Source organism: Anolis carolinensis, chromosome 3 (genome assembly GCF_035594765.1).
Source record: "Anolis carolinensis isolate JA03-04 chromosome 3, rAnoCar3.1.pri, whole genome shotgun sequence".
Taxonomy (NCBI): domain Eukaryota; kingdom Metazoa; phylum Chordata; class Lepidosauria; order Squamata; family Dactyloidae; genus Anolis; species Anolis carolinensis.
The window spans coordinates 253,574,218-253,599,381 of NC_085843.1; the positions used below are offsets into that span (position 1 = coordinate 253,574,218).

The 25,164-nt window shown below is 41.3% G+C and overlaps 1 protein-coding gene across 1 annotated transcript in view; it reads left to right on the forward strand.

Moving 5' to 3' along the window:
- The window catches only part of atp1b3 (ATPase Na+/K+ transporting subunit beta 3), a 53,752-nt gene extending 29,749 nt beyond the window's left edge, over positions 1-24,003 (forward strand). The window contains exons 4-7 of the mRNA XM_003218250.4: positions 6,035-6,219; positions 15,419-15,469; positions 19,558-19,644; positions 22,912-24,003. Coding sequence (XP_003218298.1) covers positions 6,035-6,219; positions 15,419-15,469; positions 19,558-19,644; positions 22,912-23,082 — 494 coding nt within the window. The 3' untranslated portion in view covers positions 23,083-24,003. The remainder of the gene's footprint in view (positions 1-6,034; positions 6,220-15,418; positions 15,470-19,557; positions 19,645-22,911) is intronic.
- The last annotated feature ends 1,161 nt before the right edge of the window (positions 24,004-25,164 follow it).

Consider the following 25,164-nt stretch of genomic DNA (forward strand, 5'->3'; position numbering starts at 1 on the left):
CTTGTCAAGTTGTAAATTACTTATACTGCAGATTATAAACCTGAAAGTCCTTCCATCTTGCATTTTCCTGTGCCTCAGTAATAGACTCCTGGCATATGATATAAACAAGATTTCCCTCTGTCATCATCGTGCAGCTCTATGTAGTAATGTGTGTTTGCGATGTCGGCTATTGAGAAAATCTGCAGGCTCATTCTGCATCCACAACAGGGTCAAACTTTGCTACATTTATTTAGAACATTGGTAATACGTTTATTTGGAATCCATCAGAAAGGACTTTGGAAATCGTTGGGAACTGGCTGTTTATTTTCCATTTGTGTTATATTTCTCTAATCCAGCTGTCATGTACTTTGATTAGGTGCTTATATGCATTCTTCTTAACAGTCAATTAAATAAAGTGTTACTGAAGATTAAAACATTTCCCTTTTTTCCAGAAACACTTTTATAATATTTTAAATCTCATTTTGTAAACATGTCGTTATAGGAAAGTTACATGTCACACTTCCCACTGTCTGTTATATCCCTCTCTGACTTCTGCTGCCAAGTTACAGGAGGTTTTCTTGGTCTTTAAAAATTGTGATAGGCAGCAGTTTGCTTCCTAATTGAGGTTTTAACCCAGTGTTATATTATGCTGCCCTGTCAAGTATTTCTGTATGTGAGAGAGGAGTGTTTGTGAAAGAGACAGACTCTCTATTGGACTGTTTGATGCCTGTTTTATTTTATTGTGCTGGTTGCATATGTAGCACTCTTCATCTTCATGTCTTAAAAAGGAGTGGTGACATTGGTGTATTAATGAGAATACAGTTACCTTGGTACTTAATTTTTGGACTAGAACAATCTAGTAGTATGATGAGGATCTGTTATAAATATGGCACCTCTTACCAGTAGTGGTTTTTGCATCAATGGAAAATAGATGAGGTCAATGATCACAGAGAGCTAACAAAATGGACATGCTTTTGAAAAATCCCCTAGGGAATATCCTTGTTGCCATTGCAGAGTGGTCTTGGCTTGGTAATGTAATTACCCTTATGAGCAAACATGTGCAGATTCATTGCCTATTTTACTTACAAGTGAAGCAGTGAGAATTTAATGCACCCTATTTAAAATCTAGGGAAACAGTTATGCTTCTGGGAACAAATCTGGGACTACTGGCCCTTTTATATAGCAGGGAAGCAAAGAATTGCATTGTGATTGGGTGAGAAATTGCAGGAGAAAGCAATTCACATTCTCAGCTGCAACTTTTAGAGAGGCAATGAAAGGTGGACCAAAGTAGATATGTACCTATAAAACATATTTTTCATAAGAATAGTTTTTTAAACTGGTCTCTAGCTTAAATCAAGACTGATATTCTGCCTTCAAATGTTGACTCTATTTTGCATAAGAAAAGTCATTATGACATCTTTCGTGAATTCATTTCTCATTGATATTGACAGAAAATGTAGGCTTCAAATTACAAACAAAACCCTAAGACTGATCCTCAACAATATTTGCATAGGTATAGTTAAGTTGAGTGTGCAGCCTGTCACCAGTGGGGTTGTATTGCTGGTGAAAGGGCACATTCATGCCTTGGAGCACACACATGCCTTTGTGATTCAGCACTGTAAGTTGGGGCTTAGGTGGTCTCAATGGCTACTAATCTATTTTAATAGCTTCAACTGGCTTGCCAGGTCTGACCTTTCCTGTACAATAAGATTACAGCCACAGTGTTTTGTAATTTTCAAATTGGATTGCTGTAAAAACATGATACTAGTCAGAACTTTACATAGTATAGATTGTTAAAATCATATTACACCAATTCTAAACAAGCTGCAGTGACTGGGTGATTGTTTCTAAATTTAGTTCATGGTGCTAAGGCATACATTTAACATTTTAATGGGCAAAGGCTGCTTTTGTGGCCCCTGGCCCCTTCAGACTCCTTGAACTGCTATATTTTTTCACCAAAAAGGAAAAAAAAGTGTTTTTCCTTTCCCAGTATACTCCAAGAGCAGCAGTTTGCCTTTTGGATAACTTGCAGGCTCTTATCCACTGTTCAACTTTTCAAAAAGTTCTGAAAAGCAGAAGCGGACTTCTGACAATTTTCCCTTCTGGAGAGAGGGTGGTTTGCAGTTCATATGGGGAACCAAAGCAGAAAATTGCTTTCAAAGAGGAGAAAATTGGCTCCCATGGTGACATTTGCCCCTCATCTTAAGAGTCCAAATATTGGAAAACTCACCAAGTTCTTCGACTACACTATCATGGCAGTTAGGATGATCTGGGTTTCAAATACCTTTTCTTTAGACATGGAACTGCTACACCAGCTCAAAACGTTTTTGTTTCCCTGAGCAGTTAAACTGACTGATTTTATCTGCTTTATTTTATTTTTTTAGTCTTTTGTTTTTATATGTTTTGATGCAAGTTTTTTTTATCTTTTGTTCTCACTATATTTATATTTGGGATTCAGAAGGAAGAAGGCTAGTTTAAATAAATAATTGACAGTTGCAAGAAAAATGGTTTTGTAAAATGGTCTTGTGCAGTTAATGTATTGTGAGTTTGCTCAGAGAAAAACACAGCCTTCAAACAAGGCCCAGAGCTAAGTACATGAAATTGGTTCCTGGGAGGAGATCATCTTGAGATGGCCGTAGCTTTCTCTGCAGAATTTTTGAGGGTGTGTATATGCATGTACATGTATTGATGCTTTGTCCTCCTCTGCCCGTCACTTTATTCCATTTGTCCCATGGCAGAAGAAAATATGATGCAGTCAAAATATACTGCTTTCACCACTACCAATGAAGTTCAATAGTTGAAGGTAGCCTTTTCAGTACTTCTCTCTTCATCCTAAATGTGTGTTGCCCTGCAATGCTTTGCTTCCTTCTTGAGGTCAACACACGGTAAAGAAGAATGGTAGCAGTGTATACTCAGTTTTCACGGGGAAGAGGGATTTAAAAGGGTGGCAGAAACACCAGAGCCCCAGGACATCTGAAGCTCTAAAGCAGCCAACTTGTACATCTTGTACAAAGATTACGACAAAACAATCAAAGATATTTCCAGCTCTTCCTACCCAGATCTAAAAGTTACATGTCTGTTTCAATACACCTGGTGAGAGCTGTGTGTGCTAAAATATTGCCATCCAGTGCCATATCTGGACAGTCATATATTGGGGTCTGGGATGTGGTGGACCTGCACAAATATCCTAACAGGTATAGCATAAGTTTAAATTATTGTCATATAACTGTCTATAATGTTGCAACCTTAATTTTGCAGTGTTTTGATGAGGGGGTAGATAAATGAAATGTGCTAGGATGCGGTCAATGAAAAAAATTGTGGGATTGCAGAATCATTTTTAGACATCAATGTCAAGGGCTTTTGCAAACAGTGAATGTTTAATCTGCGGTCTGCTTCATATGCTTAAACACCTTTATACTTCTTTATTTTGCATATTGCAGGCATGAAAAGATGAGAGTAGACAAGAGGAAAGTCAGAGGGTCAAGGAAAGGTGGCAGAGAAAGTGAAAGGAAAGAGTTGACAGAGGATAAGAGACAGAGAAGGGTGAACAAAGGTGGCAAAGACAATGGCAGGAAGGTGAGAGGTGAGAGGAATAGAAAGCAATGAAAGGTAAATGAGGAAATGAAAGAAAGATGACTGAAGAAAGCACAAATAATTTTAAAATGGAATGAACGGAAGAATGAAATAGGTTTTGGTGAACACAAAGGCTTTTTCAATAAGATGCAAACATCAGTATATTGCTGTTATGTCCTGGTATATCTGAAATGAAGTGAAGTTTTCCCTCCATATTTGCATTTTAAGCATTTGTGGATTTAACTATTCACAGATTACTGTATGTGCTGTCTTCTCTGCTGCTGCTCTACATATCACTGAAAAAATACTTTATTTCTAGGCACCTCTAGATCCTACAACATGATTCTTGGTCAGCTTCTACTGAAGGTTGACCATAGAATTGTGAAGGAGGACTTAGAAATGCCCAGAGTAGTGTTCTCTCAGATTAAAAAACCCACACAGTTTGCAATTTTGATTTGCATTTGCTGTTTTTCAACTTTCATGAGAATCCTACACCCATAACCCCAGTGAAGGATGTAGATTCTTGCACCACAAAAACGAAGAGCAGTTGAACATGTTTCAGCATCATTTTAGCTAACATTAACACATCTGAAATTAAATAACCTGGTAAAATAAACCTTCCATGAGCAAACAAAAACAGTTTGAATCTTCTAGACGTATCTTCCTGAATGCTTCTAGGAGTGACTTTCTCTTTCACCAATCCCCCCCTCATCACTCTCTGAATACTATTTTAAAAAACAGCCACAAAGAGAATAAGAGAAAAAGGGTCCAAGTAGATCTAAAAAGACTTTATTAAAAAGTGCATCTTTGTTTGAGGTTCTGTTAATTGAGGTAGGCCTGTCCTCTTATTCAGCACCTAGCACACCCAGTATTATGGAGAAAATATTAAAAACAAAAAGATGCCACTAGTAATATTTATTGTATGTTTGGATGAAATTATATTAAATATGGGTTTATTTGTACTGGAAAGACATCGCTTGCCAATACCACAGTGTGCTATCTAATGGAACATCAACATGTAATGTTTGACATTATCACAGCTGTTGAGACACTAAGTAATACAACATCCCAGCTATAACAACTTATAATTAAAGAGAGGAAAATAGAACCACTTTGGGAAGAGCAAAAGTGCTGATTTTGAAATAATTCAGTAAAGCCTTAGTTTTGTTATTGTGTTGGATTGCAATAAGAAAAAGAAGATACAATTGGAGAGGCGCATTGACAAATGCTACTGAAATACTTCGTACAGCCATAATGAAATCTATGCTTACAATATATCTGTCTATCTATATCTTTATCTATCTATCTATCTATATGATGCAATTATATGAATGTTTACTAATTGCAACATTCTTCTTTTACATATGACATATATTTCAGAAGAAGATATTATTTAGTCTAATGGTGCCAATTATTATAGTGAAGAATAAGCAGTAGGCTATTAGGAATTGTGGGAGTTGAAGTCCAAAATACCTGGAGAAAATTGCTTCTCGACCATTTCACTGAGATTGGTTGTGAAGAAAATCCTGAAACTATTACTTTAACTTAATTAAATGAGATGCTGTGCCGCATGTGGAAAAGTTGCTTGAGCATTCTTTCTCATGCAGATAAGTGCATGATGGTCAAAGAACGTACTGAATTTGCATTCATTGCAAAAATAAAATTGGATAAGAGTGAGAGTTACTTGAACTGTAATGGGACCCATGAATAAAATGGTAAATTCAGCAACAGATGGCATTGAAGTTTTAGATAGCATATAATAAACAATGTCCAGCACTTAACTAATTAAAAACAATGAGCCTTCAGTTGCATTTGATACTTTGTTTTTGTGAGCCTGGCTTCTTAGTAATGATGCCCTCCAAACAAAAGCTATAAACAGATTAACAGTTGAGAAGGAATTTTTCTAACATGTAATAAATCAAAGTAGTCCAGAAACATTTGATGTACTCTAGGAAAAACAAGAAACTACATGGATTTTTCTCTTATTTGCATGGTAACAATAGGGAGTGCATTGCATATCTCTTGGATATTTGTACGCATTTTATATTTATGCAAACTTAAAGCCGACAATTCAGCAACTTGATCCATTTTGGAGACACTTAAGCAACAATGTACAGTGAGCAATACTTCTTGCCATTTAGTGCCTTTTTTGAGATTGGCTTTTCTACGAAGATACCCTTGAAATGATTAGCAGATGAGTGTTCAGGAAGGTACACTTCCTTTTGAGACTGTTAGTAGGAGAGTCCAGCTTTTGACAAATAGAATGCCATTATATTGTGCTTCAGGGTGTTAATAAATTCTAGCAATATGACACTAACAAGTGTTTATTACAAATTCCTTCTATCCTTGACATGAGATTGGAAAGGGAATATTTAATATTCAATATTGAAAAATGTACACTGGTACATAATCTTCAATAATTTAGGAAATGAATATGTATTGAATGAATATATAATGAAATCCATTGAATTGTTTTTCCTAGCATATAATGAATCAAAGCAAACCAGAAACATTCCATGTCCCAAAGGGAAGCTCTTTGAACAGACTTCTTCTAATAAATCGGCCTGCCAGTTTAGTCGCACTATTCTGGGACCATGTTCTGGACTCAAGGATGAAAACTATGGTTATGGCCAAGGAACACCATGTGTTGTTATAAAAATGAACAGGGTAAGTGAAAACAACTTTCAGATTTCCTTGAAGCTTTCCATCTTGCAACTTTTCTCAAAGCCTGCTATTGGACTCAGTGGCATTTGCAGTGGAAGGTCAGCTCTGGGACTCCTGTCTGTGTTTCTAATTAAAGACAGCAAAGTGTGTTCATAGGCAGATTTTATCAGTTTATCTCTCAGGACAGTCCACTGCTAGTGGGGAGCATGTTTACAGTGGTCCCCAGACCTGAAATTGGTGGTTAAAACTTCACTTGAATTGGAGCCTCTGAATAACAAATATTTATTGCGTAGAAAAGCTTCATTTTGTCTTGTTTTCTTCTACTAAAAAAATATTACTATGTAGGAAGAATGTTTTTTGCTTAAGCTATAAAATGATGGCTGCATGTACCTGAGCTAAATATTTGCATAGCTATTGTTCAGAACAGTGACTACCTGTTTTACACAAGAAATCATTTGCCAGTTGACTAGAAACATAGTTCCCAAATCTTTGCAGTATAAAGATTCTCTAGAGAGAGAAAAGGATGTGGTCTGTGATTTGATTTCTTGAAAACTCTGCTCTAGGTTTATTTTGTTGCTAGACATCCCATTTTTGGCAGTTGACTACATGTTATGTGACATGTTGTTTGCATATGCCATCTGGATTCAGCCATTACTGTTACATGTCTAATTTGAAATAATGAACTGCTGCTGCTCAAATTGTCACTTGGAAGTGGAACAAACTCAAGGTCTGTTATGACTGTAATGCAAAATGTGATGGCATTGAAATATCTGAATCTGCACACTTCTTCTTAATCATTTTCCTTCTTAACCGAGAACTATTTTGTGCACATTTATAAAACTGTTATGACTGCATTAGTTATCTTAATAATATCAGAATCAAATAGGTATTCTTGGGCAAATCTTTGTGATAAAGGTACCAGGATAGCAGGAGAGGACCTTTGCATATGTGCAGAGTGTGCCAAAGTTGCTTATATTCAGCAGGTACGTACCGTGTTTCCCCGAAAATAAGACCTCCCCAGAGAATAAGACCTAGCAGGGGTTTGGGGGGATTGCCAAATATAAGGCCTCCCCTGAAAGTAAGACCTAGCAACTAAGGCTGCAGCAGAGTTCCATTGGGAAGCATGGCTGCAGGGCTAAAGCAGCACTCATACACACACCGGAGGGAGGGAGAGAAAGTGCTTGCTTTCTGTGCCTCCCTCCCTGCCTTGCCTTTCCTTGCCTGTCCCCCAGCCATGGCTTGAAAAACCTTCCGTGGCTGCTGCTGCGTTGCGGTTTCTTCCTTCTCTCCGTCCTGGCCATGCTGCCTTCTTCCCAGAGGCTTCTGATTGGCTCCTGGAGCCCGGGCAAGGGAGGGTGGGAGGGAAGGAAGAGGGCTTTCCACTCGTCCCCAAGGCTTCTGCTCCTTAAAGGTACAGGACGCATAGGGATTCTCCTCTCATCCTTATTCCTATCCTATGCCCTGAAACATTATTTTATACTATTATTCTATTGCCATATTATTATCATCATATTCTGTTACTATATTATATCCCATTATTATATTATCCTATTAATATATTTTATATCATTATATTATATTTTTCTATTATTATTATTATAGCATTATATTATCATTCTATTATTATTCTATTATATTTTCATATTATTATATTATTATTCTGTTATTATTATATTCCATTTTATATTATCCTATTAATATATTTTATATCATTATATTCTATACTATTATTCTATTATATTATCATATTATTATTTTATCATTATTAGCATATTCTGTTATTATTATTATATTCCATTTTATATTATCCTATTAATATATTTTATATAATTCTATTCCATTCTATTATTCTATTATATTATCCTATTATTATTATATTATTATGCTATTCTGTTATTATATCCCATTATTATATTATCCTATTAATACCATATTATTATCATATTCTGTTATTATTATATCCTATTATATTATCTAATTAATATATTGTATATCATTATATTATTATATTACCATATTATTATTATAGTATATTATATTATTCATTATTCATGACTACATTGAAACTAGAATAGAGGGAAAGGACAGGTTGCTTACCTGTAACCGTGTTTCTTCGAGTGTACTCTGTGAATTCACACTAATGGAGAACGCTGCGCCTGCGCAGGCTCCAACGGATACTCTTCCAAGCTAAAGTTTGAAATTTGGCGGTAACCCCGCCCCTCTCCCCAGAGGGTATAAAGGGCGCCCTCCGCGCCCGCTCTCCAGTTCCTACGCCGCAAAGGCAGCGAGAAAGGGAGAGGTTTGCATGTGGCGAAGGAAGGGCGGGATTGTGTGAATTCACAGAGTACACTCGAAGAAACACGGTTACAGGTAAGCAACCTGTCCTTTTTCTTCGTGTACTCTGTGAATGCACACTAATGGAGACTAGCAAGCTGAGGTGTAGGAGGTGGGATAGCAAACCCGATAACCAGTCTAGTGTCCAAACAACACATTTATTGAGCACAAGGTGCAAAAACAAGCAAGTGCAACAGTCAAAGAAAACGATGCAACAGCATATAGTGCAAAAAAACCGATCCTTGTTATTAGGACCCAGAACACAATCACAACATTGTATGTGAGCGATAGTTTGTAAGAAAATACAGAGGTAAGTATAGACCCATTTCCTGAAAACAGAGGTAGAGGTATTGATGAAATACATTTCAGTGCAGTGGGTAAGTATAGTACACAAGCACTACGTTAATGAACCCATGAACATATCGTGTACATAAAGGCTGAATGACAGCGGTCAGCTTGTAAGAAGGATAACCAAAAAAAACTGGTTTTGAGTAAGGCAACAACGTTAGGCAAGGCAGGAGGAAAGGATAGACCTGGCAAAGGCCGAGTCCTTGAGGTTCTTTGAGTCCATCCTGTAGTGTGAAACAAAGGTGGATGGAGTGGACCAGATAGCCGCTCGACAGATGGAGTCGAGAGGGACGCCCCTCAGGAAGGCAGTAGAGGTGGAAAGGCCCCTCGTTGATCTAGGGCGGATCGAAGAGGGGGGTTGGCGTTTAGCCAGCTGGTAAGCGAGTTCGATAGTCTGAGCAATCCAGTGTGAGAGTCTTTGAGAAGAAAGTGGTACGCCTAGCTTGTGGGTAGCGTAAGCCACAAACAGTCTAGGTGACTTACGTATGTCCTTAGTCCTGTCTTTGTAGAAAAGGAGGGCTCTCCTGACATCCAGGAGATGAAGTCTCCGCTCCAAAGAAGAAGAAGGATTAGGAAAGAAAGCAGGAAGTATTATGTCCTGGTTAAGGTGAAAAGCAGAGACCACCTTAGGTAGGAAGGTGATGTCCGGGCGAAGAACAGCCCTGTCGTGGTGGAAACGGAGGTAGGGTTCGTCCACCCGAAGAGCAGCCAGTTCCGAAGGCCTGCGCGCAGAGGTGATAGCGATTAGGAAGGCAGTCTTCCAAGAGAGAAGGTGAAGGTCTGCAGAGGCCATAGGTTCAAAGGGAGCTGAAGCTAGTTGAGAAAGGACGAGTTCGAGGCTCCATCCGGGAGTCGGAGGTTGAACTGGAGGGTGCAGGTTGTTGTAACCTCGAAGAAAGGTCTTAATGAGGTTGTTAGAAAAGAGAGAGGGTTGTCCCTGACGTTGTCTCCGTGCCAGGAGAGAGCAGCGAGATAGGATTTTATCGAGGCCAGAGACAGTTGACGATCCGCAAGAGAAAGTAGGAAGTTGAGGACCAGCGGGATCGAAGTAGAGGCGGGATCGACATGTCGGTCCCGAAGGAAAGTTTGGAATTTTGCAAGCTTGTAAGCATAGGCCCTTGACGTGGCTGGCTTATGGGCGGCACGAAGGATCGCCTGCAGGTCTGGGTGGAGAGAATTTAAGGAAGTATCCTCCAGGCAGTCAGGTGTAGGGACGGGACGTCGGGGTGGGGGACCTGTCCCTTCTGTGAAGATAGTAGATGAGGGAGAGTTGGGAGAGTGCGGGGAGGATCCGCACACATCCGGAGTAGAGTTGGGTACCACGGCTGGCGTGACCATGCAGGGGCGATCAGGATGGCCGATGTTGGCGTTAGATAGAGTCTCTCTATTACCCTCGAGATGAGAGGGAAGGGAGGAAAAAGATAGACGGGCTCGAGGGTCCAGTCGAGGAGAAACGCATCTCCGAGACAGCCCGGAGTCGAGTTTGGAGGTAGTCTCGCTCCGAAGCGAGGAAGTTGAGCGTTCGAGGGGGAGGCAAAAAGGTCCAGAGCTGGCCAGCCCCAATCGTCGAAGACGGATTTCAGGATTTCGGGATCGAGACGCCACTCGTGGGGGGAGGTTGTTATTCTGCTTAGAGAGTCTGCTAGCGTGTTTTGAGCCCCCGGAAGGTGAACCGCCGACAGGGTTATGTGTCTCGCTATGCACCATAGCCAAATGTCCATCGAGAGAGCCATCAGTTTTCTCGAGCCCGTACCCCCTTGTTTGTTGATGTAGTACATAGCTACTACGTTGTCCGTTTGTATCAGAACAGTCTTGTGGGGAAGAAAGCGAGCAAACGCCCGGAGGGCTTTGAAGATTGATAACAGTTCTAGAAAGTTTATGTGGTGAGACTTCTCTTGGATGGACCAAAGGTCCCTGACGGTGAGGTTTGACATGTGGGCTCCCCATGCAAAATTGGAGGCGTCGGTCGTGATGGTGACTGACGGGAGGGAGGGATGGAAGGGAAGTCCCACACAAACGTTCGCTGGGTCCTGCCACCAACGAAGGGAGAAGCGAACCTGGTTCGGTACCGTGAGAAACATTGAGCTCGGATGCCGATGGGGCTTGAAAGAGTCTATAAACCATCTTTGGAGAGGTCTGAGACGTAGTCTGGCGAAAGGAGTAACCATGACCGTGGAGGCCATGTGACCCAGAAGAACTTGGACAGAGTGGGCTCGGATCCTGCGGTTGCGGAGGAGGAGAGAAAGGTGTTGTTGAAGGGCTAGGAACCTGTCCTTCGGTAGGGAGGCGGTTTCCGCGATGGAGTTGAAGAGAGCTCTGATGAAGCGGATCTCTGTGGTCGGGAGGAGTTGGGACTTTGAGACATTCAACTGAAGGCCCAGCCGTTGTAGAAGAGAAAGAGCTTGAGAGACGTGGTTTTGAAGGGATGAGGGGTCGGACGCGACAATCATCCAATCGTCCAGATAAGGAAAGACCATTATGCCCTGTTTTCTGAGGTGCGCTGCCACCACGGCGACCACCTTCGTAAAGACCCTTGGGGCCGTGACGAGGCCGAAAGGGAGAACTGTGAACTGGTAAGACTGTCCCAGGAGCTTGAAGGAAAGGAAGCGGTAGAAAGGAGCTAGGCGATCGAGGAAAGAGCAGAGAGGAAGGATCTGGTCGGGGCCTAGGAACGGCATGGCAGTGGCAGTAGTAGTGAAGGTAGAAAAGTCCCCGAGAGAGTGGGCGTCAGGCCCGTCGTTGGGGTTGTGGCATAGCTGCACCCTTGCCCCGACCTTTCGGGACCTGGTGCTGGCGGCGAGGTTGTTGCTGATGACTGTGGTGACTCGAGCTCGACGAGCGTCGAAACGGCTGGTGACGAAAAGGCTGAGTGTAGCGACGGTACCGTTGCGGGAACCATCGGGTGCGCTGAGTCTGAGGTTGATCGATCCCGCACTTTGTTGCGAGAATCTTGAAGTCGTGATTGGACTTCAGTTTGTCATCAGTACCAGAATTGAAAAGGCCCTGGGTGTCGAAAGGAAGGTCTTCGATCACTTGTCGAGAGGAAGAAGAGAGTCCTGAGGACCGAAGCCATGCATGCCGTCTGATCGCGACTGCGTGGGCAATAATTTTTCCGGCGGTATCACCGGTATGTTTAGCCATTTGAATTTGGTGGTGTGCGAGGGAGTCCGCCTCCTGTTGGAGGGTCGAAAGGACTGACCGGTCTTCGTCAGAAAGTTTGGCGAAGAAAGGTTGGGCTTTTCCCCAGAGGATCTGTTGATAAGCGCCCATGCAGGCCCCGTAGTTCGCCATACGGCAAAGGAGGAGAGCGCCGGAGTACAGCTTGCGGCCTACCGCATCGAATCGTTTACCTTCCCTGTCGGCAGGGGAGTTGGACTGTCGACCCGACGATTGGGAGGCCTTTGCCACCATGGAGTTTGGGTCAGGGTGATGCTTGAGCCATTCCAAGGCTTCGTCATCGGTTCGGTACCAGGCCTCTATTTTCTTAGAGGTTGGAGGTATCGAAGATGGAGTCTTCCAAGATGCCTGGATTACGTCCAGGAGGTATGGAAGAAAAGGCAGCAAGGTGGCTGGCGGGGCTTGGGCTTGGACCCTTTTGAAAACGGGGTCGGTAACAGCCTTTGAGGTTTGCTTAATTTCCATCCCCAGAGCGTCTGCCATTCTGACCATCAGGTCGGAGAAAGCCCGGATATTATCCGTCGGGGAAGGTGGGTCGACCTCGTAGGCGTCGTGAGGCGGGGAGAGGTCGAGACCGAGAGAGACAACGGAGTTGGAGAGGATCGACTCGGGGTGTTCGATATCGGGGTCATCCTCCTCGGGTCCTTGAGGGGACCGGGGAGGAGAAACAAGCACAGAGTCCTGATGAGGTATCACCTCAGGAGCAGCGGGAGCCGGCTGTGGACGAACGCCCTTGGACACGGAAGCCTGGGCGGCACGGGCTAAACGCGTCATCTGTCTACCCCTCTCGGGTGTTTGAGCTGGGGGAAAAGGTTCTTGTCGAGCCGGAAGACGGGATAGTGCCGGCTGGGGAGCCTTAATAACTGTCCTGACCGACCGGTCGGGGGAGGCTTGAGCGTCCGCATCCGATGACTGACCATGAGGAGAGGAAGAGGAGCGGAGGCGTTGTGCTGGTTGGATAGGAGAGGATCTCCTAGAGGAAGCCACAGAGGAGGGGACGTCCTTCTTCGAAGACGCTGAGGAGGACGACCTCTGGATCATTCGTTTCTTTGCTGGAGGTTGCTTCGACGTGACCCTCAGCGATTTTCCCGGCGTCGGGGGGATCGGGCACACAGCTGCCGAGTCAGATTGGGCCCGTCTGGATTCCTCCTGAGGCTTCTTGAAGGCAATCTTCATGGCGGAAGAAGATGGCGGCGAAGCCAGGCGAGATCGAGTGGAAATGGCCGAAGCCACCGAACTCGAAGTCGATGAAGGGCCCATTTTGCCCGACCGGGTGGAAACCGTAGCGGTGGTCACCGTGCAGGGCGGTTTGGCCGGTTTTGGTCTCGAAGTTTTCGAGGTGTTGGATGATACCGACGGAGCAGGCCTGGACGCCATCGAGGCCGAGGTGGAAGTAGAAGCCTCAGGAGCAAGAGTTTTTTCGTAAAGAGCTGCGCGGAGTCTCGCAGCTCTATTTCTTCGGGCCTGAGCTGTAAAGGCCAGGCAAAAGCGGCAGGTACCGACGACGTGGCTTTCGCCGAGACAGAAAAGGCACTTAGCGTGACCGTCGGAATCTGGAATCTTAGCGGCACACTGAGTGCACCGCTTAAAATGCGTGGTCAACATAAGAACGAAGAGTCCGAAGTGAGCTTTACGGCGGAAAAAAAGGAACTGGAGAGCGGGCGCGGAGGGCGCCCTTTATACCCTCTGGGGAGAGGGGCGGGGTTACCGCCAAATTTCAAACTTTAGCTTGGAAGAGTATCCGTTGGAGCCTGCGCAGGCGCAGCGTTCTCCATTAGTGTGCATTCACAGAGTACACGAAGAAAAATCAGCGTGGAAACCTTGTGAAACCTAAACTGCAAGAGGTACCATAGATTGTTGCACATGTAAATAATGGTAGTAACAAGAAATTCTTGATAGGATTCACAGTTTGTCTGGTTATGCTGGTTTGTGATGACAACTACTTTACAGTATATAATAAATGTTCATTTTGTTGTTCAACAATAAATGTGAGCTCTTCTTCATGGAAAAATAAGACATCCACTGAAAATAAGACCTAGTGCATCTTTGGGAGCAAAAATTAATATAAGACCCTGTCTTATTTTCGGGGAAACAGGGTAGTATTTATGGAATTGCACACTGTCATATCTAGAGAGTCAGTGTGGAAACCCATTAGGTAACTTTGGGTGAGTCTCACACTTTCAGCCTCAGGAAACCCCTTAGGTCAGGCATGGGCAAACTTCGGCCCTCCAGGTGTTTTGGACTTCAGCTATCAGTGGGCTGTTAGGAATTGTGGGAGTTGGAAGTTCAAAACACCTGGAGGACTGAAGTTTGCTCATGCCTGCCTTAGGTTAATCATAATTTGGAAACGATTTGAGAGCCCACAAAAATAACATATTGTCATATCTACTGTAGAATTCCAGTTATCCGACTTCTGGTTATCCAACAGCCCATATTATCTGACATGCCAGCCACATCTCGCCCCTTCTGGTGGGCTCACAGTGCTTGGAGAGACCTGTTGTGTGTTACTGAGAAACAGCTTTTTTTCTAGGCAGCAACGCACAGTGGTCCTCTCCAAGCCAGGTGCTTGCTGGGAGAGACGAGACGCGGCCGGTGTAAACTCTTCCCTCCAGGCAAGCACCTGGTCCTTGGAGAGGCCCACTGAGCTTTGCTAGGCAGCAATAGTCAGTGGGCCTCTCCAAGCCGGTTGCTTGCCGGGAGGGAAAACTCTCATCCATCCCATCAAGCACCCGGCACTTGGAGAGGCCCGCTGCACGTGAGTGAGAGAGAAAGGGAGGAAAGGCTGCAAAGGTGACAGCAACAGCAGAAGCAGGAGCCTGGAAGAGGTGGCTAGGCTCCTGCTTCTGCCGCCGTTGCCACCCTCATTTGCTCACTCACCGGGCTGGGTCTTAGCAGCAAAGGCAGCAGCTGCGGCAGAACCAGGACTCAGCCCAGTGAGTGAGCGAGTGAGGGAGGGAGGCAAAGGCGGCAGCTGCTTCCTCTGCCTTTTCCCACGAGGACGAGCAGGATAGGGAACCGGGGCCTCCCTATTACGCAACAGTTTCCCTTATCCGACATTCTGCCTGCCCGTGTATGTCAGATAACCGGAACTCTACTGTACTAACAAGTCTACTAAAAGTAACCAGTTTTTGCAAAACTGAGTTTGCAAAGCTGTTATCTTTGCACTGAAAGCTGAGCTTCTGTTAGTTTCTAATTTGGGATTGGTATATGTTGTGTACAGTAAAAATGACTACTAGAAATAATCAGCCATTGAATAAAGAGAGTTGGACTGAGACTGCTAGATAGAATAGTATGTGAAATCTGTCCAAATATATATATCTTACAAAAATTCTGTACATTTCAGATAATTGGACTAAAGCCTGAAGGAAACCCATACATAGACTGTAGCGCTAAGGTAAGCATATTAAAATAGGAAAATGTTCATAGTTGTGTTCCTAAGGTAGAAGTTTAAGGAGAGTACAGATCAGAAACTTGGGGAGGGAGCAATGTTGCCCACTTCTGTCTTAAAGGAAGTGGGGAATATATACATAATATAAAGCAGAAGAGCTTGATTACCAAGAACTTGATTTCATATATTTTTAAAAATCTTTTTAAAACATTATTTGGTTAGACAGTTCATCAACATTAACATTTTCTGTTTGTAGTTTTCATGTAGCATTGATGCTATGTTTTCTTCATATTTACTTTTATTTTTGTTTTGTTTTGTTTCATAACCAGCATTTTGTTTTTCTCCCCATGCTGCAAATGCACCTTTTATTTATCATGGGTAAGAACATTAGAATTGAAACAGATCTTAGTGTTTGCTTTGTGAAATCATTCAGTTGTAAGCACATTCCGTTATCTTCAGAATTTTTGTTTACTGTAAATGTTAACTGCATTTAAAACATTTCCCTTTATGTGTTATATCATGTATGTGTATATTTAAGAAGAATGTTGTGTTCCAGTTCATTTAATCTGGATGAACATAACCGCGGGTGAAATCAGCACCTTATAAGAGTTTCATACCGTGTATGTGTGTTTCATGTGATCTTTTCTGTATAAATGAGGTTTGGAAATTTTTCCTTTATACTTCTTATGCACTATGCTTGATTCTTGTGTAATTCATCATTGTTGGACAACAGCTCACACGCCAGTGTGTCACGACACACAGTTTGGAACACAGCCAGAGAACTGTAAAATTTAAGGAATCAGGCCACGAAAACTATTTTCTGTTTAACCTTCAGTACATTCTTATTAATAATTTCTTAATTTTTCTCCCCATGTGTGGAAATTTGTATATTTAAGTTTAGCGGACATCTCTTACATTTTTGGTCTGGTACATCTCTAAGGTTTGAAAGCCAGAGCTGTGTCTCTATATCAGGCATGGGCAAACTTTGGCCCTCCAAGTGTTTTGGACTTCAGCTCCCACAATTCCTAACTGTCTGTAGGCCGTTAGGTATTGTGGGAGTTGGAAGTCCAAAACACCTGGAGGGCCCAAGTTTGCCCATGCCTGATCTAGATGCTATTGAACTACCTCTCTCAATATTGGTTGACTTTAATGGGAGTTGCCTTCTGCTGTAGCGTACAGAAGCGTACAGAAATAGACGAAACAGGAAAGGAGTCATAGCATTATATGTCAAGGATGTGTTTACACCTGTGAAAAGATTCATGAATTAAATCTTGGCAGGAGAGAGTGCTCCATACAGGACATCAAATCGCATTCCTCAAGCCTTGTTTTGGGTAGTGGAGAGATAATATCCTCTGCACCAAAAGAATGAACTTTTGATATATTTGTTGTGGCAGCTAAAAAGAAAAATGGAAACTTTAATTCCATATACACACCACCAATATTTAGAATGAATGCATCCGTATGCCACGGTAAGCCAAAATTCATGCTGTTATGCTGGTGTATGCTGCCTGATTGTATTGCAGGTGGGAGCAGCTAAATAAACCATGGACATTTGGGCTGGGAAATGTTTGTTGTGACATCTTCAGCTGGCAGTATAGCTCATCTTGTTCCTAGCAATAAACTAAACCAAGAGCAAGAATTGGGTTGAAGAGAAACTTCTCTTTTGAGTTCAGTGAGTGCAGGCTAGCAGTAGCCTCAAGACAGCAGTTTGTTTGGTAAAGCTTCAAGCAGAATGAAGGCAGGCAAGCAAAGAATCTGACTTGAGAACAAGTGGGTTTTCTCAAAGTGTTTAACTTCTTCCTCTTTTTCCCTTAAATTTCCTGAGTGCTAATATGACCACTAGTCCAGGACATTTTCTGTACAAGCCAGGATTTTATGACATACTGTATGTGTCAAACTATTGTATGCCTTCATTTTGGTCCCACATATATTTTCTGTTGGTTGTTTATACTGAAATTATATAAACATACTCAAAGCAAACATACAAAATCTTCCGTAGCCATCTGCAGTATGAAAGGTTTAGATTAATCATGCGGCTGAATGTAACTTCTCCATTAGATATAGTCAGATTGATAAATGGCATTTAAGCCCAAATATTTCTACAACTTCCTGAAAGCATGAACTCTCTATCTTATGCTTTTTTGGTTTAGATGAAAAAATTAAGGTAGGTGTTTCAGCATTTTTAGATGTACCATTGTGTTTTACTAATTTACTTGCGCTGTGTGTTGTCCAGAGATCTTTGTCCTTTTACTGTATAATATTTAATTTAAGTCAGCTGTGAGAGGTTTTCTGGTTAGATGTGTATTCTTTTTATGTCTTGTCTTAGCCCAGCGCCTCACTCCTCTTGATCGTGCAAAACCTTCCTTAAGCTCTGCACCCGAATAATGTATCTAGTTGCCAAATTCATCCTCTGGATTACTGCTACTAACTTTTTCCTCTTGCTTTTGCCAACATTTATTAATTCTGAAGAAGAATTTCTGAGTTTCACTTTGTGTAGCCCAATAACATTCACCTCTGTAAATTTGGCAGGAACTTAGCATTCAAATTAAGAACACATTAGATAGTTGTTCATGTAATTACATTGAAATTTACAGTTTTTGGGGACTATACGCTGATGGTTGACTGTTTGGAACCATTGTAGTGTTACTGTTATGACATGATATAAAATACCAATTGGCGTGCAGAATCCTTTCATCTCCTCACATCCCTGGGTTTATAGAAAAATGAAGTTATTTACAAAACCTGAGCACTGCCTGTATTTTGTTTGTTGTGCTCCACTTTTCTTCCAAGGAGCTTTGGTGGCATATAATAATTATGTTATGATGGAATGTAGCATACGTACAGCAAACTTTTTTATATTGAATTACCTACATTTTAAAGTAGTGGTTCTCAACCTAGGGTCCCCAAATGTTTTTGGCCTACAATTCCCAGAAATCCCAGCTAGTTTACTAGCTGTTAGGATTTCTGGGAGTTGAAGGCCAAAAACATCTGGGAACTCCAGGTTGAGAACCACTGTTTTAAAGGCACCAGTTTACATGCTATTAAGTAGCATACTATAATTGTCATTCACCTCCTCCTGGATTTTCTCAGATCTTCCTGTAGCAGGGGAGGGAACATGTCCTTCACCATTGTATTGAATGTTTTAATTATTAAGCTCTTTGGGTCAGTTTGATAAATTCTGTGACAAGTTGTGCACTCTTGGCTTAAACTATTTCCTACCTGATTCCATCCTCTCAGTTTCATAGGAATTGTTGCTTCCTTGCTGTGAAAAGATATAGAAAATAGACCATCTCTTCCTAGCTTTCATCTCATAAATCTGCCTGTGTATGTTGGGGTTTGTGGCTTAAGGAAATTTAAAATCTGAAGTAAGATTTAATGTTGACATTGCAAACTTACTACAGAATAACCCATTATTCAAAAACGACTTTGCAATCAACCAGGAATTCAAAATTCTCCCTGTGGTTCCCTTTTTTTAAAACTAAACATTTCAGAGCCAGCTATCTGAATAAGCTCAAGCCACCGTCCTTAAGAATTCCAAGTAATGCCTACCGCAGTGTTAGATGGTCGCTATCATAATGTGCCATGGGAAAATAGATTATGTATCTGCGGCCAAAGTCGGGTAGAAGACATTGTGCATTACATATTATTTTGTCCATTGTATAGTGCCCCAAGAGAAAGACACCTGGAACCCCTGTTGACTCTTGGTAAAGGGAATTGCTTAGCAGAAACTGTGTATTTTCTTCTGAGTGACACAAACAACTGTGTAACTCACAAAGTAGCCCTGTTTGCTCTATCTGCAAAAAAGATCAGAAATCAATATTATAAAATTCTATAGATTTTAAAAATCATATTTTATAGTTTTCTGCCTTGAAATTTGAACATCACCAGTCAATAATTATCACTTTGGTTTTATACAACTCTAGGTGTTTAATAGAACTATTGGTTTTACTGTTTTCTTGTAAATAATGTTGAATTACTGGTTATGAAAGAATAATTGTAACAAGGTGCTCAGCTCCTGGATGCCTGGATGGTAAATGCCTATCCATGTACTGTGTTATAAGAAAAACTAATTCATGTTTATGTTCTATCTATAGGAAGAAGGAAAAGCTGTGATAACTTATTTTCCTCCTGAGGGAAAAATTGACTTGATGTATTTCCCATACTATGGAAAACGTTTGCATGTGAGTATGCATTAATTGTGTATAAGATAATTGCTGTTTTTACTTAGTCTGTTATTTTCCAAAAGTAATTATCTATGTTAACTGATAACACTCAGTACTTGCTTTTCCTTATCTGAAGATTGCTATATGTCTGCCTACCTTTGTTAACAGGCAGACAGACATATAGCATGGAATTTCTTTATACTTGTTCAGATTAATTAAGGGGGGGGGGGTTGGTATAAGGTTTCAGCTAGCATTCGTTCTTGACAGAGGCCCATAAATGAGCTATTCGTTGAATTTTAAAGATGGAGATGATGGCACTCCTCCGCCCTCGTTAGGCCTTTGCATCAGTAGTTCAGAATGGTGTAACAGATCCTGGCTGTAGGGACTTTCTAACATTGCATCAACCAGGACTAAGAGAACCTGTAATAACAGGGTCCCAAGATATGGATTGTAACTTGGGCTTCAATCTTTAAATTCATGGAGTATCCAGTTCAAGCCAAATTTAAACCAGTGCAGAAGAATCGGTGAATCGTTTCATATTCCAGGTACAGTGTTCCCTCACTTATTGCGGGGGTTACGTTCCAGGACCACCCGCAATAAGTGAAAATCCACGAAGTAGGGGTGCTATATTTATTTTAATATTTACACATTATATTAGTAGTTAGGTGGCCTTTCTCTCTTTCGCAAGCCTTCTTCCTGCACTGCTTCTTGGCGGCCTCCTCTCCTGAGCCTGCCAGTTTCCCTTTTGCACATGCGCCTCCCTCTCGTCTGCATCCAGAATGGCCCGGCTGGACGCCAACAAGAGGGTGCATGCGCAAAAGGGAAACTGGCACCTTTTGCGCATGCGCCACTGCTCAGAAAAAACCCACAAAGCAGTGAGGGAGCAAAAAGTGAACCGCAAAGTAGGGAGGAGGGAACACTGTACTTCTAAACATGTTATTCTGTGGTAGTTCCTCCACCCCTTTCATTACTACATTATTGGAGATATGATTTGTTAGTGTTACTGTGTGCTTTTAAGTAATTTTTGATGTAAGGTGATCCATGGGGGTTTTCTTGGCAAGATTTGTTCAGAGGCCTTTGCCTTCCTCTGAGGCCGAGAGAGTGTGACTTGCCCAGTGCCACCCTGTAGGCTTCCACTTGGGGACTTGAATCCTGGTCTCCAGAGCCATAGTCCAAAGTTCAGACCACTACACCATGCCTGCTCTGATTTACTCCCATTGATATCAGCGAGAAAATGAAACTTACCAGCACCTAAGATACATAGAATCTATTATGTTTCCATCAGTTTCTCCTAATGCGTGAAATATAATGTGTTGCCTCATCAGAAACTTGTTTTAAGTGGTTATAACACATTAGCAGCACCAGAATATTTCTATTGCATTTTTGTCTTCATTCTTGTGTGTGACAAAAGACAGTTCCTTTATAAAGCAGAGTAGATATTCACTGGGCCCTAAGCAAATTTTTTACTTTGGACGATTTAATTTTTCTCCAGATTGGCTTAATCTTGACATGGAAATACTACATAGTGCAAACTTATCAATTCCTTATTTGTCAAGTGCTGGATGCAGACCTAATCATACTTGGAGTGCCCTCATTGTTGACTTTATCATAATTTAGATTGGCTTCACTCCAGTGACCACATTCGGGCCAAATGATAAACTCAGAAACTGCAGCAGTGGTTGCTCTCTGAACCTGTGCTTCATGGTTTGCATTTCAACCTAGAAGCAAGTAACCACAGGGATTTGTTTCCCCTTCCCTCTCTGAATGTGTCAAAGAACCCATCGGATTTTTATGGTTTCTTTGGCAGGGCAGGGATGCTGGCACCTCATCAGGTTTGAATGATATTATAAATAAACCAAAAGCCTTTGTTTCCTCTCTGCCACTGCAGTGTGCATGCATGCTCTACTTATGCTCAGTAAACCATTGTTCCCTGCCTTACAATTTCATCATAACACAATACTAATGGGATACATTGGATTAGCTCTCTTATGTAGCATGGTCTGAATCCTGTTTTGGTACTAAAATACTAAAACAGGATGCGTAAAAATGTGTAATGTGTAAAAATAATTCTGTGTAAAAATAATTCTGAAACCTATTACACTTTCTGAGAAATAAGCTTGGTCTCTGGTGCAGACATAGCCCTCTTGTTCATTTGTGACTTGGGTGAGTGGGAAGGAATCAACTCCAGTGCAGTGGATTAGCCAAAACCCACGATCTCTGTTGCACCTTTGTGGGTTCCACCACAACCACAATGGTGGATGCTGTTTATAAGAGCATGCCTCAAGGGCCCAGTATTTCACTCAGACATTTTTTGTTTTCTCTTGCTTTCTCCACCTTTCTTCCTCCCAGGACTTCCTGGTGGTCCAGGGATGATTGCCTAATCTGTGGTTTATGTCTTTTCTTTTTCCAATCCCATGTCCCAAGCTTGTTGGCCATGGGAACTACTATTTTACTGCTTTTGGTACCATTGTCGTATCTAATATAATCCAGACTTTGTGTTTTTGGAAAGTGGCACAAGTTAATTTATTTTTATATTAAACTGAAATAATTTTGAAATCAAGTACAGTAGAGTCTCACTTATCCAACATAAACGGGCCGGCAGAATGTTGGATAAGTGAATATGTTGGATAATAAGAAGGCATTAAGGAAAAGCCTATTAAACATCAAATTAGGGTATGATTTTACAAATTAAGCACCAAAACATCACGTTATACAACAAATTTGACAGAAAACGTAGTTCAATGCTATGTAGTAATTACTGTATTTAGGAATTTAGCACCAAAATATCACCATGTATTGAAAACATTGACTACAGAAATGCGTTGGATAATCCAGAATGTTGGATAAGCGAGTGTTGGATAAGTGAGACTCTACTGTAGTATCTTTATTTCGAGTTAGGATTTTGGAGAGTTCCTTTCAAACTCCATAGCATATCGATCCTGCAGTAATTTAACAGTGAACTAATGTTAAATTAGTAAAAAGGGTCAGTTTTTTTCCAGTCAAAAGTAATGACTGAATGCTTCAATTTTACTATGTGATAATTTCACTGAGTTTGGTAGGGCTTACATTTAAATAAACAAGCATAGATAGATTCAGAGTTCCACCAGTCCATTAAAGATGTTGCCGTCTCCTGAGGTTTCCTAGTCCAAAGGTACATTGAGCATTGAGATGTTTAGCTCCTACTAACTCGGTGTAATCAGTTACAGGTTGTTCTCAGTAATGTCAAATAAATCTGCCTTTGTTTTTAAAAACTGAAGTTGCTTCTCTCTGTTTCTCTCTAACCAGCCTGACTACTTACAGCCACTAGTGGCAGTTCAACTAGCATTTAATACAACCAGTACCCAAGAAGATGTAACAATTGAATGCAAGATTATGGGAGCAAAAAATTTAAAAAATGAAGATGACCGTGACAAGTTTCTGGGACGCGTTTCCTTCAAATTTCTGATATCTGAATAGAAATCATCAATATCTACACAAAGTAAATCTTCGTGTTCTTTTTAAAAAATATCAGCGGGACCTGCCATTCTGGAAGATGAGACCACTTGTATGAAGCTTGGGGTGGAACATGGCATCCAGGGTAGCATAATTATGTGCTTCCAAATCATGTTTTAAATCCCTCACAAAGTAACTGCCCATCATCATGCTTTTGCCTTCCCTCTTGGACCAGTGTACAGACATAGTCATTTTAGGGACCTGTAAATAGCTTCCAAACATGTAATCATGGTGGTCTTCATACTGTTCCAAAATGTGGGCTTTATCCCCAAGTGAGTGTCTCAGATGTGCTGTGCTGTGCTATGTAAATATTGTATTGGTTTAACACTGGTTTTAACTATCATCAATACAAACACAGTCTTAGAGAGAAATAAGACATCTTCAAACTACCCAGCCCAACATAGTGAGTTGTGTTTGTGCAGAGATGCATTAACTCCTGTATTGAGAGGGTGAGTTTGAATGGATTTTAGGTGTTAGTATTGATTTTTGACATTATTTAAGTACTGAACTAGTCTGTTGTGCTTGTCATTGTGCAAGTAATTGTGTGTGTGTATAATGTTTGGTCTAGATTTGATATTTTAGTTGAAAAATTGACTGTCATATTGTTACTTGCTTGCTGTTATGTGAAGCACAGATAAAACCAATACAATGCCACTTTTTAAACACTTCTTAGTTGAGAACTATCAGTATGAAACAATTTCTTTACAATGTCTCTGGTTTAGAAACTTGGTAACAATTGTACTACAAAACTGCTTGAAAAAAGACCTCACTATGTGGGCGTAGACTTACACTTTCCAATAAAATAAATCCCTGAATGGAGAAACGTCTGTTAAAATTTTAAAGCTCAGCAAGGGCTGTCTCAATTAAACATTCCTGTTTAATTTACATAGTTTCAGATTAGTTTTGTTTTATGCAAGTACTATATGAAACTTCTGCCTACTATGCACAAAACACATAGTTTACAGTCCATTGTACATCAAGATGTAATTCACAAACCTCTTTTTAAAATCTTGGGTATTTTTCAGATAATATTAAAGGAGGAAGAGGAAAGAAAAACTATGTAAAATTGTTCACTTTTGTCCTTTAAAACATCGTGCTAAAACTAATTGCATTGCAATATTTTTAAAAATAAGTTCTTGACCATAAGCACAATTAAAAACAAAGTGGCAGATCAGGAACACAGTAAAAAGTCTATCTTAAGAAGAAGAAAAAATCATTTAAAGAATATGCATTACGCTAGGCAAGGTGTTTTGGAAAGTAACTGGCATCTAGAGCAGATTGACCTAGTTTAAGTAGGTCAGAACCAGCACCTGGAGGATAGTTTTTGTGTTGCATGATCCCAAACACTGTCCCATCTAAGGAGAATAGCAATGTTAGGCTGTAGAGTACAAGTTGTATTATGAGTTCTGCCTAGACTAATTCCAGCAGTTTTGGGGGAGATGTGTCTAATCTTGGCTAAAACAACAGCAACAATGTGACATTGCTTTCATAGGAGGACGGGAGACTGCCTTTGGACGCTAAGGCTCTGGCCCTCCATTGCGCAGACAGAATGGGCACAGCTTCCCAGGACCAGTTCACAACCCCATGTTAATTTAGTGGTTGGCAAAATTATTTTCATTTCTCCCAGCTATGGAAGTACAACTAGATGCTGCCCAGTTCCTCTCCCTTTGTTGTGGTTTCCATCGTTGGATACTGACCCATGGCTTTATCTACGATACAAAGGATCTCCAGAGGCTTCAGTGAATTATGCCATTCAATTCCCCCCCTTGAGCCATTGAATAACAGATCTTGGGGAAGGGGAGTGTCACAGAAATCCACTGGTAGAATGCACCCCATGATACAAAATCTTAGCCAGTTTTTCTTGCCTTGCCTCAGTTGAGGAAATGAAGCCTCTATTGGATGTATGGAGAGGTCACTCTAGGTATACAACGAATCAAGTTATGACGGTGTGTTGTAAGATGAGAAACAAATGCAGTTCTTACACTGAGAGACTGAGGATCAGCTAATTCTAGATTCTGTCTGGAATAATTTTTATCAACTTCTAGT